Source organism: Galeopterus variegatus, unplaced genomic scaffold (assembly GCF_000696425.1).
Source record: "Galeopterus variegatus unplaced genomic scaffold, G_variegatus-3.0.2 Scaffold638, whole genome shotgun sequence".
In the NCBI taxonomy this organism is placed as follows: domain Eukaryota; kingdom Metazoa; phylum Chordata; class Mammalia; order Dermoptera; family Cynocephalidae; genus Galeopterus; species Galeopterus variegatus.
Window position 1 is genome coordinate 2,106 of NW_007726749.1, and position 15,504 is coordinate 17,609.

Consider the following 15,504-nt stretch of genomic DNA (forward strand, 5'->3'; position numbering starts at 1 on the left):
ATAGTTCTACTTTCTTAAAGAGATACTGTGAGAATTAAATGGGATCGATACGTAGATAGACAGAGGAGTATAATGCCCGCCATATAGTGAGTGCTTAGTAACTCCACTGTTAATAATAATGCAAAGTATACTGTCATTCTGGTGACCCAGGGGAGGTTCAGAGTGGAATGAATGATATTTCAAAAGAACATTGCAGCTTTGAATGAAGATGGGTAACACGGTTCCAAATGAAGTGTCTAAACGAAGATAGGTAAAAGGAGTTCCATACCAACAGCGTAGAGAGCTGCTTGTCACTGGAAGTTTTAAAGCAATGGTTGATGCCTAACAAAATAGCAATACATGACACGGATTGAGCAGTGGACCGTGTGCCAGCCCTGGGCTAATGACATTTTGTCCATCAGCTTGTTTAGTCATCATGGCAGCCCTGAGAGGCAGATACTGTATTATTTCTCTATCTTTCATTTAAAGATACTGAAGCCGGGGAAGGTTAAGGTCAGGATGGCTGCAGGGGGTTTCTTCTCAGGGTGGAAGGTAGAATTAGACCTCTAAGATCCCTTTCACCCTTGACATTCCAGATCTTAAGGTCATCTGATTCCACATTAAGAGACTCCATGATTCTGAACCACATCTCTCATTGCGGTGTCTTGGAGAGTGGAGATGCCCTGGGCATGGCAGGGCTGCTGGGCGTGTCCCACACTGAGCTGGCTGCCTCGCCCTCAGACTGCCGCTCTTCATCAACCTGATAGTTCCTCAAATCTTTTCCACACAGGTGTTGATTGTCCATACGAATCACCTCACTTCCCTGCTTCCTAAATCCTGCAGCCTCGTGAGTCTTGCAACCATCAAGGTACTGGGCCCTTTCTCCAGGTGTCACAGTGTCTGCCTGCTGTTCCAGGTGGAAGCCAAGCTTCCCTGCTCCCTTTGGGTCTCCTGTATTAATATTGATGCCAGTAAGCCTAATATAATAGTCAATCTGGAGCTAGCTGGTTAATTCATTTGGTTAGTGTATGGTGCTGATAACACCAAGTTCCAGGGTTTGATCCCTGTAGTGGCCAGCTGCACACCCCTCCTCCCCCACCACGAAGGGAATAATATTATGGTCAATCTGGGATTTGGTCAACATGGTTTATTGGGCACTTCTATGTGCTGTGCATGGGCGGTGGTGACAAAGACAACCAGCCACAGGCCTTGCCCTCAGGAAGGTTACTTGCTAGGTGGAAAGCCAAATCATAAACTCGTGGTAAGTAAACTAGCAGAGAGCAAGGAAATGGATGGTTCTAAATAAGAATTAATAGGAGGGATGTCCAGGGCATCATGTAGCTGACATGTGAAATCCCACATCTGGGAGGACTCTGTCCTGACTATGAGCCCCTCTGGGACAGGGGCTGGGAGGTAGTCACAGTACTTGTGAGATTTGACTCCAGGATTGTTCCACGTGAGCATAAGCTTGTGAGAGTGGGTCTACACACCAAAGGAAGAGACTGGCAGCATAGGCATCCAAGTGCTTTTCATAGTTAGCTCTGCTTGGTGTGGGTTGGGTGTAGTTTTTACTTCTCTTTATTTTTCTACTCCAACATACATTCTTGTATTCAGAAAAAGAACATTTTTCAAATGTGTTTGTATTTCTGTGCATTTATATTTCACATGTGTATTACATATATGTATATATACATATACATATTTCTTCTATGCTTTTTTTGCTCATTTTCATTATTTTTTTTAAAAATAGCAATGCTGACTGGTTTGCTCAGTTGGTAGAGCATGGTGCTGATAACATCAAGTTCCAGGGTTTCATCCCTGTACTGGCTAGCAAAAAACCAGAAAACAACAATGAATTAGCAAATACTGTTAGACAAAGAAAAGGGGGAAAACATACATAATTTCACACTATCAATAGAGAGAACCACTATCAATATTTTGTTGTGTATTTGATAGTCTTTTTTCTATGCAAATATATATTTATCCATGGGGTGTTTTTCTTTTTAACAGTAAATATATGTGTATGTATGCATAGCATGCATACTGTCTTATACTTTTTTCACTTCACGGTAAAAATAAATACTTGATAAATATTGTGTGTTTCAAAACCAGAGGCATGTGGTAACCCTGGCCACCTTCTTGGTTCTCTGGAGTCTGGAATCTGAGGGGTGTTCTCAGTTGGTGATACTGGGTGTATTCCTTCTGCAGGTTCTGGATCTCCACGATAACCAGTTGACGGCTCTTCCTGATGACATAGGACAGCTGACAGCCCTCCAGGTAAGGCTGCAGGAAACAGAAACCCGCCTCTGATCACCTGAGTGAGAATTGCAGAGACAGGAGTCTGGAATGTTCTGGTGTGCTCTTGCCAGTAGAAGCTGGCTACCCCTGGTGCCAGATCCACCCTCCCCTTTGCTCTTGAGACATCCAAAGGATGCATTCGCCATTGCAGCCTGGGCCCTGGGTGTCTCTACCATATTTTTGGTGTGTGATTTGGGGGATTTCATCATGAGCTTCCACAGCTCTACAGAAAAAAAGCACCTGGTAAATCTGCCTTTTAAAAATTGTCAATTTAGCACTGGGACTCGTGTCTCACTCAAGGAGCTTGTCAGTAACAGCCCCTACTTTGAGCTAAGCACGTCCCTGCATTATCTGTTGACTCTTCACAGCCACCCCGCAAGGCAGGCATGAGTGCAGCCCCCATTTATGGAGGAGGAGATGGCTTCCCGTCACACTTGGATTGAAATCTGTTCTCTTCACGAGGACCCAGCAGACCCCACACAGCTGGCCTGCCTGTGTTTCCAGCCTCCTACTCTCTCCCCTTTGCTCCTAAAACCTTTCTGTACTTCTGAGTGGAAAAAACACACTCAGTTTCTCCCACTGTACTCTTACAACATGCTTCTGATTCCAGATGTGGGGGATTTCTCCCCACACACTAAGCAAATCTCTGGAAGATTCTCCAGCAGACACCAGCTGGGTGTCCTCTAACTCAAATCTATTCTGACCCTATCTATGTGGAGATAGCATCAGATCCCACAGGTTGAGGGATCAGTCCCCAAGACTGCCCTGCTTCGGATGCCAGTTGAAGTCCAGGCCCTGGAACATGTGACCCACCAATTATAGATCAGCGTTCCCGCAACACCCTTCTTGGGTTCAGTTTTGCCAGAGCAGCTCATGGAACTCAAGGAAACACTCACGTTTACTAGGTTATCGTAAAGGATATTACACAGGATACAAAGAGATGCAAAGGGTGAGGTATGGGGAAGGGATGTGGAGCTTCTGTGCCCTCCCCAGGTGCCACCCTCCAGGAACCTCCTTGTGTTCAGCTATCTGGAAGCTCCCCAGTCCCCATGCTCTTGGGTTTTTATGAAGCTTCATTACATAGGCATGACTGAAGAATGAACATGTAGAAATGTGATTGGACAAAAAGGGTTTGATCCAACACTAACAAACGGTGGGGACACCAGCAAGGCCGTCTGTTAGGTGCTTCTTGGCCTCTTGGTGCAGCATTCCTTCCTCCCAAGTATGCAGCAGGGCCCCTCCTGAAGTGGGGGTCTTAGGACCAAAAATCAGGTCAGAAACTTTCTGCCTCAGAGAGAAAAAGGAGCAGGTCATAGGAGGGCAGGAGAAGGTCAGAGAAAGACTGTTCTCTGAGGCCTGCTTCTGAGGACTGAAGCATCCCAGCGTTATAACATTCTGCCTCAGAGAGAAAAAGGAGCAGGTCATAGGAGGGCAGGAGAAGGTCAGAGAAAGACTCTGTTCTCTGAGGCCTGCTTCTGAGGACTGAAGCATCCCAGCGTTATAACGAAAGAACAGGGTAATGGGAATTAGGAGCTAGGAACCGTGGATGAAAACCACCATGTACATATCATAACATCACACTTTCTGCGCCTTATCCTGGCAGGGCTCTTCCTAATGCTTGAGTGGCCCTTCCTGGGGCCGTTTGCAGGGCTCTCCCTCCATCTCCCCGACTGCCCTAAGTGGGTCCCCTTATTCATCTCTGTCTGCACCTCAGCTCATTTCCTGTGAGCACAGTGGCAGCCTGCACTTACTAACGCTGGGTTTCCGACTCACAGGCTGTCTTCCCTCCCAAAGTGTGATCTGTGCACGGGCAGCACCTTTGCCTAGCACACTGCCTAGCACATGGGGGCACTAAGGAACGACTTGGATGAACAACCCCGCAATGTAGGAGATGTTATCACATTTCACAGAAGAGGAGACTGAGGTCCAGAGATGGTAACTGTCCAACGCCACACAGAGAACATGTGGCAGAACAGTAGTAATTGCCACCACTTTGAGCCACAGTAAATACCTTGGCATTGGATCTTTGGGGACTTTTTAAAAATATGTATACTTTTATAAAATTGTAGTATTTACTGTTTTGTGACTTTTGGATACCTGACAATAAGTCATAACCATCCACTGTTCATTAAATATTCATCTGCCACATTATTTTTAATGGCTACTTAGCTTTCCGTTATATCGAATTTTAATGGCTACTTAGTGTGTCATCCTGTTGGCCTTGCTCACCTTGTGATGCCACATCCTGGAGGGCACGTGGCCTTCGAAATCCAGCAAGCCCAGGTTCCGATCCCAGCACCTCCAGCTTCTGGCTTTGAGACCTTGGGCAGGTCACACTGCCTTTATGCGGCACTGGGACAGCTAGAGCCTCATTGTGGGTCACCTCACCTGGATCTGCGAGTCTGTTCGTCCCCTTCTTTCTCTCTCCCTGCGAGTGGGGCAGTTATTGGGTGTTTTGTGGTCAATGATGGTACTACAGCCAGACCCGGGCGCAGGGCTTGGCTTTGCTGCCTTGGGCATGTGCCTTCACTCCGAGCCTCAGTTTTCTCATCTCTCAAATGGGATCATAACAATCCATCCCTTCCTCACAGGGCTGGCAGGAGGAGATGAAGACATGTGTGTGTGGCACCCAGATGCCACCTGGCCCAAAGTAGGGGTGAGGGGTGCAGGGGCAGTCCCTGCTGTCTGCGAGAGTGTTCTCATATCGTTTCTTCCCCTTTTGTAGGTATTGAATGTGGAAAGGAATCAACTGGCATACCTCCCACGTCCCATTGGGAACCTGAGCCAGCTCCAGACCCTCAGTGTGAAAGGTAAGGGGGCCATGAAGCCCTGTCCCTGTGATCCTTTGTCAGCTCTGGGCCGTCCTTACTGGGATCCACAGGGTGCTCCACCTGGGAACTGTTGAGCATGAGGGCAGCTAGTCTCCAGGTGTCACTATAAACTGGAGTGACCTCCTACTAGGTCAGCCTATTTCCATGATAACCAGAGACAGGGCCTGTGAGGAGGAGGGCAGACGGCATTGGCAGTTAGGCCCCAAGACTTGGTCATTCATGTGTGTAATAGTGAGCGGTGGGAAGAGTGGACTGTTGGGCGAGAGCAGGCGAGGAGCCCTGGAAACAGGTCTGAGCAGCACGTTACACTCAGGGAATAGTGCATTCCCACTCAGCAATGTGGCAAGCCTCATGACAAGCCCTTGAGGCCTGCAGAGGGCAGCACTATTATCCCCATTTTCCAGATGAGGAAAGTGAGGCTCAGAGAGCCATGAGACAGTGACAAAGCCAAGATCCTAAAGCAGTCTCCTTACCCTCAAAAGAGTGCTGGGCTCACCGTACCCCCAGCTCTTCTGTTTCTTCTCACTGTGCTCGGGTGCTTTCTGCACAGAACGCCTCAGCTAATCTAATTACAACGTGTGGATAACAATAAAAATAGCGGCGCCGCATTTACTGATCACTTGCTATGGGATAGGCACTGTGCCGAGGACCTCACGTGCGCCATCTCATTGAATCCCTCAGTGTTCTTCAGGCCAGATGGTGTTATCCCCGTTTTACAGATGAGAAAACTGTGGCCCAGGGAGGTAACACCAGTTGTCCAAAGTCACTCAGCTAGGAAGTGGTGGGGTGGGAACTTGAACCCAGGGAACTTGAACTGGAACTCCACTGTCGGCTTGTTCTTACTCATCTGGCAGCCTCAGGTTCCCAGATCTGGCGCGTGCCCTGGGGGGCAGAGTGAGGCACTGACCTCCCCCGAGTCCTAGCGGGTGACAGGACTTTGGGGTGTTGAGTTGTGCCATTGGCATCTCTCCAGACAACAGGCTGAAGGACCTTCCAGACACCTTGGGGGAACTCCGAAGCTTACGTACGCTTGACATCAGTGAAAATGAGATTCAGAGACTGCCTCAGATGCTGGCTCATGTGCGAACCCTGGAGGTAAGTGGGGAGCCATCCCACCTGGGGTCCTCTCTGGCCTGTCCCACCTGTCTGGCCTACATTCCTGAGTGCCTGCGCTGGTCACAAGGTTCTGGGGTCACAGAGATCCCAAGGCATGGTCCCTAGGAGTTCACAAAGAGACAGTACGTGATCATTTGTAATTCTGTGACTTTTGCTGCCATAAAGGAGGCAGAAAAACATACTTCTAGAATGAAGACGAGTGGATGCTGAGTCCAGGTGAAAGTCTTAGCACCAGAGCCAGACCTTGAAAGAGGAATAATAGCTTGTGAAGTAGATATGGATAAGAGACGCACGCGGCAAAGGGAGCAGTTCTGGAGAGGCAGGAGGTAGAAAGCAGGGGATGTGTTGGGAACGGCGAGGGAGTGGATGTGGTTGGAAGTTGCTGAGCCTGCAGGGCTCAGATCATAATGGACCCAGAAAACTGGGGGCTGTGGGGAGCAGGAGCCATGAGTCGGGGAGGGAGCGGTCTGTGCCTTAGCTTGGCAGACACAGAAACTGAGTTTCCTCAGAGCATAGTGGGGCAGGGGTGGGGACGGTGAGCACTTCCTGGCACCTCCTATCAGTCAGCTTGGGCTGTCACAGCAAAGCACCATAGACTGGTGGCTTACACAACAGAAATTTATATCTCACAGTTCTGGAGGCTAAAGGTCTGACATCGAGGTGTCAGCAGGGTTGGTCCCTTATGAGGCCTCTGTCCTTGGCTTGTAGATGGCCATCCTCTCCTTGTGTCTTCGCGTGGTCTTCCCTCTGTCCCTGTCTGTGTCCAGATTTCCTTTTCTTAGAAGGACACCAATCATACTGGATTAGGGCCCTGCCCAATGACCTCTTTTTAACTTGATCCCGTCTTTAAAGAGCCTACCTCCAAACACAGTCACATTCTGAGGTACAGGGGTTAGGTGTTCAGCATATGAATTTGGGGGGACACGGGTTAGCTATAACCGACATCGACACACGGCAATCTACTTGGGGAGGCTGGGCTCTCACAGTCATGACAACAACACAGCTCACATTTATCTCATTTATCTGGTACTTTCTAAGGCTGCCACTTGACCTGTGTTAGCTCCCTGTATCTTTACAAAAGCCTTGTGAGGCAAATACTGTTGTGCCATTTTGCAGATGAAGAAACTGAGGCCCAGACAGTTTAAGAAGCTTGCCAAGGGCCACACACGTAGTAATAGTGGAGATGGGATGTCCATCAGGTAGTCTGAGTCCCTCACCTGTGCTCCTCACCTCTGTGCAGCTCAGCTTCTGGAACAGGGACGTACCCATTCATGGTGGCAAACAGTCCAGCCAGGCATCCCAGAATCCTCTGATGAGCCATAGGGAGGTTACCTCTTTCAAGCCAGACTGCTGTGCAGAGGTTGTCTGTACAGGAGTGGGTGGTGAGCACAGAGACAGAGCAAACTGAGGCAGCTGGCCTCAGTGACACTGCGAGGGCTGTGCTGGGCCTTCCCACCCAGCTACCTGTGTGGCAACAAAATCAGTGTCTCCCAAACCTTCTTCTCCCTGCTCCAGGACTCCCCTAGCCCCAAAGCATGGAGAATATCAGCTCCCAAAAGAGGCCTCAGTAACTCCTACCAGCCCTGGTGGGATCAGAAGGCCTAGGAAGCCAGAAGTTGGCAGGAGGAGGGCTTGGTCCAAAAACACCTCACACTGGAGGGGCAGCCTTGTGGGGGAGGGTGGAGAGGGGAGTAGACTGAGCCCCTGCTTCCTGGCCTTTATAAGCACATAAACATGTGTATGCATGCTCTAGTAAACATTGTCTTTTCTTATGTAGAAAGTCATACTGCATATTGTTAAAACATTCAATATTAAAAAACATTTCATGTAGACGGTACCCCAGAATCTCTCCTTTATAGGAAACCACTTTTTCTATCCTCAAGCACCTGTACATGAAAAAAAAAAAGAGGAAACTACTTTGAGTTTGATATATATTTCTCTAAATTTTTTTCTATAATGCACTGCTGTGACAGTGGATGAGTGTATTTTTAAAATTTTTTTAATTTATTTTATTTATTGAATCAAACTTGATTGTACATATTTTTGAGGTTCAACATTGAGATATGTTGATCAAATCAATATTACTAGCATATATATTGTTACAAATTGTAATTATTCTTTATGCCCCTTGTGCAATCTCTCCCCTACCCCCCTCCTCCCTCTGATTACCCTAGATTTCTTCTTTTCTTCTGAAAGAATAATAGTTACTCTTTTCATTTGTTGCCTAGATGATCTGTCCAATGCTGAGAGGTGTGATCAGGTCCCCCAGTATTATCATAGAGCAGATGCTGCTTCTGTCGGGTGTGTGTATTTTTTAACAAAGATGGAATCATATTCCAGAGGCTGTCCTATAACTTCCTTTTTTTCACTCACTCATGTATTTATCCACAAATGGTAACCAAGTGCTCACTGCATGCCGGTTGCTATGCCTGGGTCTGGGAGTGTAGCAGCAAGTGACAAGATGGCTCAGCCTTCTTGCTGTCTGGGCGCACCTGCCGGGCAGGGGAGATGGACGGTGAACCAGGCTGATGACGAAACCAGCTGGCTTCTGGTTGTATTGAGCAGTGACGTGAACCACACAGTAAAGAGGGGTCCCCTCTGTCCACAGACACTGAGCCTCGACGCCTCAGCCATGGTCTACCCCCCACAGGAGGTGTGTGGCGCCGGCACTGCAGCTATCCAGCAGTTCCTCTGCAAAGGTAATGCCAGTCCACCTGCCACCTCCACTCAATGAGGACACATGACCCCAGAGGCCACTCTGTGCCACCCCAGGCTGGGGGCAGCAGAGATCGAGGTGGCTACAGTCCCTGCCTGCTTGGAGCTCAAGGTCTGGCAAGGGAAACTGGCAAGACAAATGGTCATGCAGGGAATAGAATGACAGGCCATGGTTACTAGAGTATAATGGGGGTCTGCTTTATGTTGGGGCTGCAGGGAGGCCTGTCTGAGAAAATGGCTCTGATGACCCCTGAGGGATGGGGAGAGCTTAGACAAGAGAGAAGGATGTTCCTGGCAGCAGGAGGTGCATATTAAAGGGCTTGAGGGGTGAGGAACTGGAAGTGGGATGGGGAGAAGGCCGGTGTGGCTGGAGGCTGAAGCGAATGGAAGAGAGATGGGGAGGAAGCTGAGAGCAGAGCCAAACGGGACAGCGATGTGAGTGGCTTTGCTTTTTACATAAAGATGACTCCAGCTGCAGGGAGGAGAAGGCATCAGAGGAGGCAAGAATGAGTGGAGGCTGGAAGACCAGTTAGGAGGCCATTGGGATCATCTAGGGGGGAGACAACAGTGGCCTGTGCTTGGAAGAAGGGCAGGGCAGCAGAAGGAGCTAAAACCCAGAGCTGCCACAGGTCTGCATCCAAGAGAGAGCAGTACCCCTTGTCAGGCAGGGCAAGCTGAATTAGCAGTTCTTGTCACCTGTGGAACTTTCAGAACATAGCCAAGACTCCCATACATACAGTCATGTGATTCGTGATGAAGGTGCCGCTGCAAAGCAGTGGGAACAAATGGTGTTTTCAGTAAATGATTCTGGATCAATTGGATATCCTTGTGGATAGAACAAACCTTAACCTCGTTCTTAGGCAGACAGCACTAACCATAAAGAGCTGGTAAATTAGAGTTCATTAAAATCAAAACTTCTCTTCTTCAAAAGATACCATTTATGGAAAGAAAAGGAAAGCCATAGAGTTGGAGATGATATTTGCAATACATACATATCCAACAAAGGACTTGTGTCTAACATATAAAAAGAGCTTCTATAGATCTATAAGGAAAAGGCATTATCAAGAAACTTGAATAGGAATTTTATAGAAGAGAATATCCAGATGGCCAATAGTACTTGAAAAAAATAGTGTTCAGCATCACTTAGTCAACAGGAAAATGCAAATTAAAACTGCAAAGAAATACTTGTACACACCTACAAAATTGAACTGGCAATACCAAGATTAGCAAAGATGAAGCAGCAGGAACTTCTGTATACGCAGGTGGCAGTGTTAAATTGAAATAGAAAATTGCTTGAAAAAATATCATCAATATCTACTCAAGCTGAACATTCAAATGCCCTGTGACCGATCAGTTCCATGCCTGGGCATATGCCCAACAGAAATGCACATGAACGTGCCCAGAGTCATGTGTGAAGACAGTCATAGCAGCACCATTCATAATAGCTCAAACCGGAAACAGTAGCGGAATAGATAAGTCACCTGTGTTGTACTCGTGTGTGAATACTACGTAGCAATGGAAAAGAACAAACTACGGCCACATGCAACAACCTGGAGGAATCTCGCAGATGGGATGTGGAGGAATGTGTGCACACGAGCTCTGGGCCAGCACCAATTCCTGGCTACATGTGGAGATTTTGTGCTCATTTCTTTATGTATGTCACATTTTGTTTAAAAAAACAAAAAGTGTTACACGGCAACCACACATCTGCCACATTGGAGTCTTTGAGTCTAATATGCACCCTGACCAATGGTTGAGCTAGACCAAGATTTTATTTTATTTAAAAAAGATTTTTTAATTGTTTGATATTTTGGTATACAACAGATGTAAAGAATAAAGCAGTGAACGTATGTATACCTACTACACAGCTTAAGAAATAATCCTTCAATTTATTTAAACTGTGTAGGAGTATACATATATATGTAAAATTTTTGTTTTGTTCTTTTAATAATATTAAAAAACATTAAAAGGTATCATATTGTATGATGCTATGCCCTGCTTTTTTTCATTCAGGAATAACCTTGGCCATTTTCCTGTTTAAATGTTCTTTTAGGGCCGGCCCGGTGGCGCACTGCAACCGAGGGTTGCGATCCCGTTGCCAGTCCCCGTCCGGTACGGGCGCGACACTGAGGGTTGCAATCCGTTGCCGGTCACGAAAAAAGACAAAAAGGAAAATAAATAAATAAATAAATGTTTTTTTAAGGACTGGCCGGTTAGCTTAGCTGGTTAGAGTACAGTGTTGATAACACCAAGGTCAAGGGTTTGGATCCCCATACCACCTCCAAGAGAAAAAAAATGTTCTTTTAGACTGCTTGGTTGTATTTCATATGGTGGAGCCCCATAGCTTCCGGTGAACATGGCAGTTACATCCAATTCTCCACTGTCAGGAACATTGCAACCCACCCCTCTCTGGCACCATGTGAACTTTCCTCCAGGGCAGGCAAGTGTGGAGTTGGTGGGTGAAAGGGGTGGGCACTCTCCGGTGCTCCCTGGAGAGTCACACCAGTGTCCACGCCATGAGAATTATCTGAGAGGACCTTTTTCCTGTTCACAACCTGGCTACACTTGGTGCTGTCTTAAAGAGTCTGCTGATATGACCAGTCAACAAGAGAGCCTATTAGTATTTTAATATTCTTTCCTTGATTATTTGAATATTTTTTTCATGTCTACTGACTGTTTTTAGTATTTCTTGTGAATTGCCTATTTGTATCCTTCCCAGGAGGGAAAAAAGGATAACTTTAACTACATCAAAATTTAAAACTTGTTTACTTCAGAAGGACACCATCATCAAAATCAGAAAGACAAGGTACCACCTAGAAGGAGAGTTGCCACATACAATATAGGCCTACCCAAGGTTATTAACTGCAATATGTAAAGAGTGCCCACAAACCAGCAAGAAAAAGGCCAGCAGCCCAACGCGAAATGAGTCTAGGGTATGAGCCCTCTCAAATTATGCAGGAGGAAGCTCTGCAGGGCCTCCTGACCAAGGTCCCACACATGGAAAATCACCGGGTCAGCTGGGTCTCCGATCGGGTTTCTCTGCAAATCTCAGGCTTTTCCCACCACCTCACTCGCTTGGATGGTGGAGAGGCAGAGGAGGTGCCTGTTTCCTCACTCCCCTGACATTCACCAAGCACTGGCCACCTTCCCAGCCAGGGTAGGACCAGTGAGCAGCGCGGAGGGCCCAGTCTAGGGAAGAAGAGAGAGAGCAGTGGCCTGAGTTGGGGTGGTCAGGCTGCCACGGAGGGAGGAGGAGGGCCAGGGAGGCAGGAGCAGGTGTCTCTGGGGACCTCAGCTGTCTCCTCCCTCTTGGCCAGCTTGTGTCTCATCTCTTGCAGAATCTGGGCTGGAATACTACCCCCCTTCCCAGTACCTGCTGCCAGTTCTGGAACAAGATGGAGCCGAGAACTCCCAGGACAGCCCTGACGGGCCCACGGACAGGCTCTCCAGGGAGGAGGTGGAATGGCAGGTAAGGGTGGCCTGTCTGCTCTCACGTGTGCATACGCATGGGAGGAGCTGGCACAGAGAATGTTCAGAGCTGCAGCCCCTGGATCCCCTCATCAGACCAGAACTCACCACCACTCAGACCCATGTGCTCGGCCACTTTTACAAGGCCTGCTGTGGCAGCCTCACCCCATCAGCTTGCCGAACACCAGCTGTGTCTGGAACTTTCTCCACTTACTAGTCTTATCCTTCAGTTCTCAATTTAAACATCATGTTCTCTGAGAAGGGCCAGCCCAGGTCAGATCCTCATTACGTGTTCTCAGAGCGCCCTGCATGTTTCCTTGGTAGCACTTATCACAGCGCTAGATCGAAGGAGAACTACACAGGAAGTGACTTGTCTGATGCCTGCCTCTCCTGCTGGACAGAGCTACCTGAGAGCAGGGATCGTGTCTGTGTTCCTCATTGTCCCTCAACAAATACTTCCTGACCACATGCCACTTGCTGGCCAGGGTGCTTATGGTCTAGCAAAGGAAACAGCGTGAGTGTCAGCACCAGTGACGGGCTGGCCCTCTGGGTCCCTGGCGGTGAGCTAGCATAGGACAGGTATGGCGCCAAGACACGGTGGCAGCCCAGCGGTTCTCACCCTGGTGACCATGGTCCCACTGGGGCCCTTTATCAACACCCATCCCCATCCCGATGTTGCTGTACGGGATGGGCCAGAGTCTGTATGATGTCAGGCCACCCTGGTGATTTGGGGCACATGCCAGTGAGGACCACTGCTGCCCACTTCTCTTGACCACTCTCTTTTTTCCCCCCAGAATAGGTTCTCAGACTACGAGAAGAGGAAGGTAAGAAAATGCCTTTTCTCCTCTGTCACTTTTCTCTTCGTTGAAGATGTCATAACTCGTAAAATATCTGAGGAAGCGACTTCTTCCTGGCTCTAAGTCAGAGGTTATAGCAATGCTTTCCTCTTACATGCATTATCCCTCATGCAGCCTCAGGGGGAGGGGACTGTCTTCATTTGACAGATGAGGAGACTGAGGCTCAGAGAGGGTGGGCCCAATCCCAGGTTCTAAATCACCAGCCTCTGCAGGGAACAGCCCGTTTTATGACAGCTGGGCCAGGGGTGGGGGTGCTCAGCATCGAGACCTGCACCCTGCTCCCACGTCCTAATGCCCACAGGACCTGTGCCAACAGTCACCAGGATCTGTGTTCTTGCAGGAACAGAAGATGCTGGAGAAACTTGAGTTTGAGCGACGCCTGGAGCTTGGGCAGCGGGAGCACGCCCAGCTGCTTCAGCAGAGTAACAGTCAGAAGGACGAGATTCTTCAGACAGTCAAGGAGGTTCGTGAGCGGCCAGGTGGGCTCAGGCCTGTCTGTGCCCCCAGCCAGTGGCCTCCTGACTCTTCCATCCCCAGCACCTGGGAGGGTCCTGATAAGTCACCCAGTCCAGCCTCCTCGTGTGCAGATGGACACCCTTGGCCCTAGCTAGGGAGGAAGTGGCCCAAGGTCACACAGACAGGACTGGCTGGGCAGGGATGGTCAGCACCCGCATGGCCCGTGCATCTGAGGGGGCCCATCCAGCTCAGGACCTGCCCCCTGCTACAGGAGCAGTCCCGGCTGGAGCAGGGCCTGAGTGAGCGCCAGCGCTACCTGGATGCAGAGCGGCAGCGGCTGCTGGAACAGCTGAAACAGACGGAGCAGAACATCTCCAACCGGATCCAGAAACTCCTGCAGGAGAATCAGAGGTCAGGCTCCTGTCTTCCCAGCCCCAGGGTCCTTCCACCACCATGATACCCTTGGAGGAGCCCAGGATGGAGGTCCGTTTCTCCCTCATGGTATCTATTCCTTCCCAAGATGTCCATCATTAGGATCTGATCTGAGAGCTTTAATTCACACCAACTAACAGAGAAAAGAGTCTGATCCAGGCATCGCAGGGTCTGATTTCTTGTCATGGGACTACTACTGATTCGGACCTGTGGCCTTGGGCACAGGTTTTCGATCTATAAAATGGGTGAGTTTAACAAGATAGTTGAGATCACATCCTGCTCCAATATTTCGGGTTCCAGGTAACCTGTTGCACTGAGGTCAGCCATTCACCCTGTAGAGAGATTTGCTTTAACAAATCCTGTCCAAGGTAGGAGCTACTGAGAGCAGGTCTTAATGGGGCCAGGGAGAAAGGAGGCAGAGAGATCTTAAGAAGCCTAAAAAAGTCTTGTGAGGGGTCCATTGCAGAAAGATTCCAGAAACAGGCTTTAGCCCCATCCCCTGCTGCTTCCAGGCATCCTTTTTTCTATCTTCTGAGTCACTTGTTCCTCCATCTGTCAGTGCCTGAGTGAGCCAGGAAAGCTACCATTTGTTGGGTGTTTCTTATGTGACAAGCACTTGATATATATTTCCTCATTTATTCTTTATAAGCACCCCAAGAAGTTGTTTTATTATTATTATTATTATTCCCATTTCACAGGTGAAGAAACCTGGGGCTTAGGGTGGTTTGAGTAACTGGCCTGAGAACACAGAGCTCCTAAGTGGGGGAGCTAAGGTGTCCCCTGCCCAGTTCCTGAGCCCCCTTTGCACAGCCAGTGCCATGATGCGGGAGCAGTCCTGTTGAAAACAGGCCTGCTGGTGACTGCAGGTACCTTCTGTGGTTTACCCCACAGGCAGAAGAAAAGTACTGAGATTTTGAAGTCACTGGAAAATGAAAGGTAAGTGTTCTTTCAGGGGTGCAGCTTTGGGGAAAAAACGTCTTGTGATTTTCCATGGATTGTGCTAGAAAGTTTCCCTAAAGCTATAAGGAGATTCACCTCCTTAGAGAATATTTATTTATTTATTATTATTATTTTTGGGCAGCTGGCTGGCACAGGGAACTGAACCCTTGACTATTTATTTATTTATGAGAATATTCATTTATTTGTTAGTTTATTTATTTATTAGCAAAGTGAAGTTTATCGATCCATCTCACCCACACCAATCAGAATAGTGATGGGGCGGCCGGCCCGGTGGCGCACTGGATAGTGCGCCGCTTGGGAAGCGCGGCGGCGCTCCCGTCCGAGGGTTCGGATCCCATATACAGACCAGTTCCCGCTCACTGGCTGAGCGAGGCGCGGGAGCAACACCGAGG

General features: G+C 48.6%; 1 protein-coding gene across 1 annotated transcript in view; it reads left to right on the plus strand.

Moving 5' to 3' along the window:
- Window positions 1-15,504, plus strand: part of LRSAM1 (leucine rich repeat and sterile alpha motif containing 1) — a 41,043-nt gene that overhangs the window by 2,084 nt on the left and 23,455 nt on the right. Inside the window, exons 3-12 of the mRNA XM_008570871.1 lie at window positions 770-847; window positions 2,188-2,256; window positions 5,003-5,087; window positions 6,082-6,203; window positions 8,833-8,923; window positions 12,278-12,408; window positions 13,202-13,231; window positions 13,605-13,727; window positions 13,992-14,131; window positions 15,044-15,088. Coding sequence (XP_008569093.1) covers window positions 770-847; window positions 2,188-2,256; window positions 5,003-5,087; window positions 6,082-6,203; window positions 8,833-8,923; window positions 12,278-12,408; window positions 13,202-13,231; window positions 13,605-13,727; window positions 13,992-14,131; window positions 15,044-15,088 — 914 coding nt within the window. The remainder of the gene's footprint in view (window positions 1-769; window positions 848-2,187; window positions 2,257-5,002; window positions 5,088-6,081; window positions 6,204-8,832; window positions 8,924-12,277; window positions 12,409-13,201; window positions 13,232-13,604; window positions 13,728-13,991; window positions 14,132-15,043; window positions 15,089-15,504) is intronic.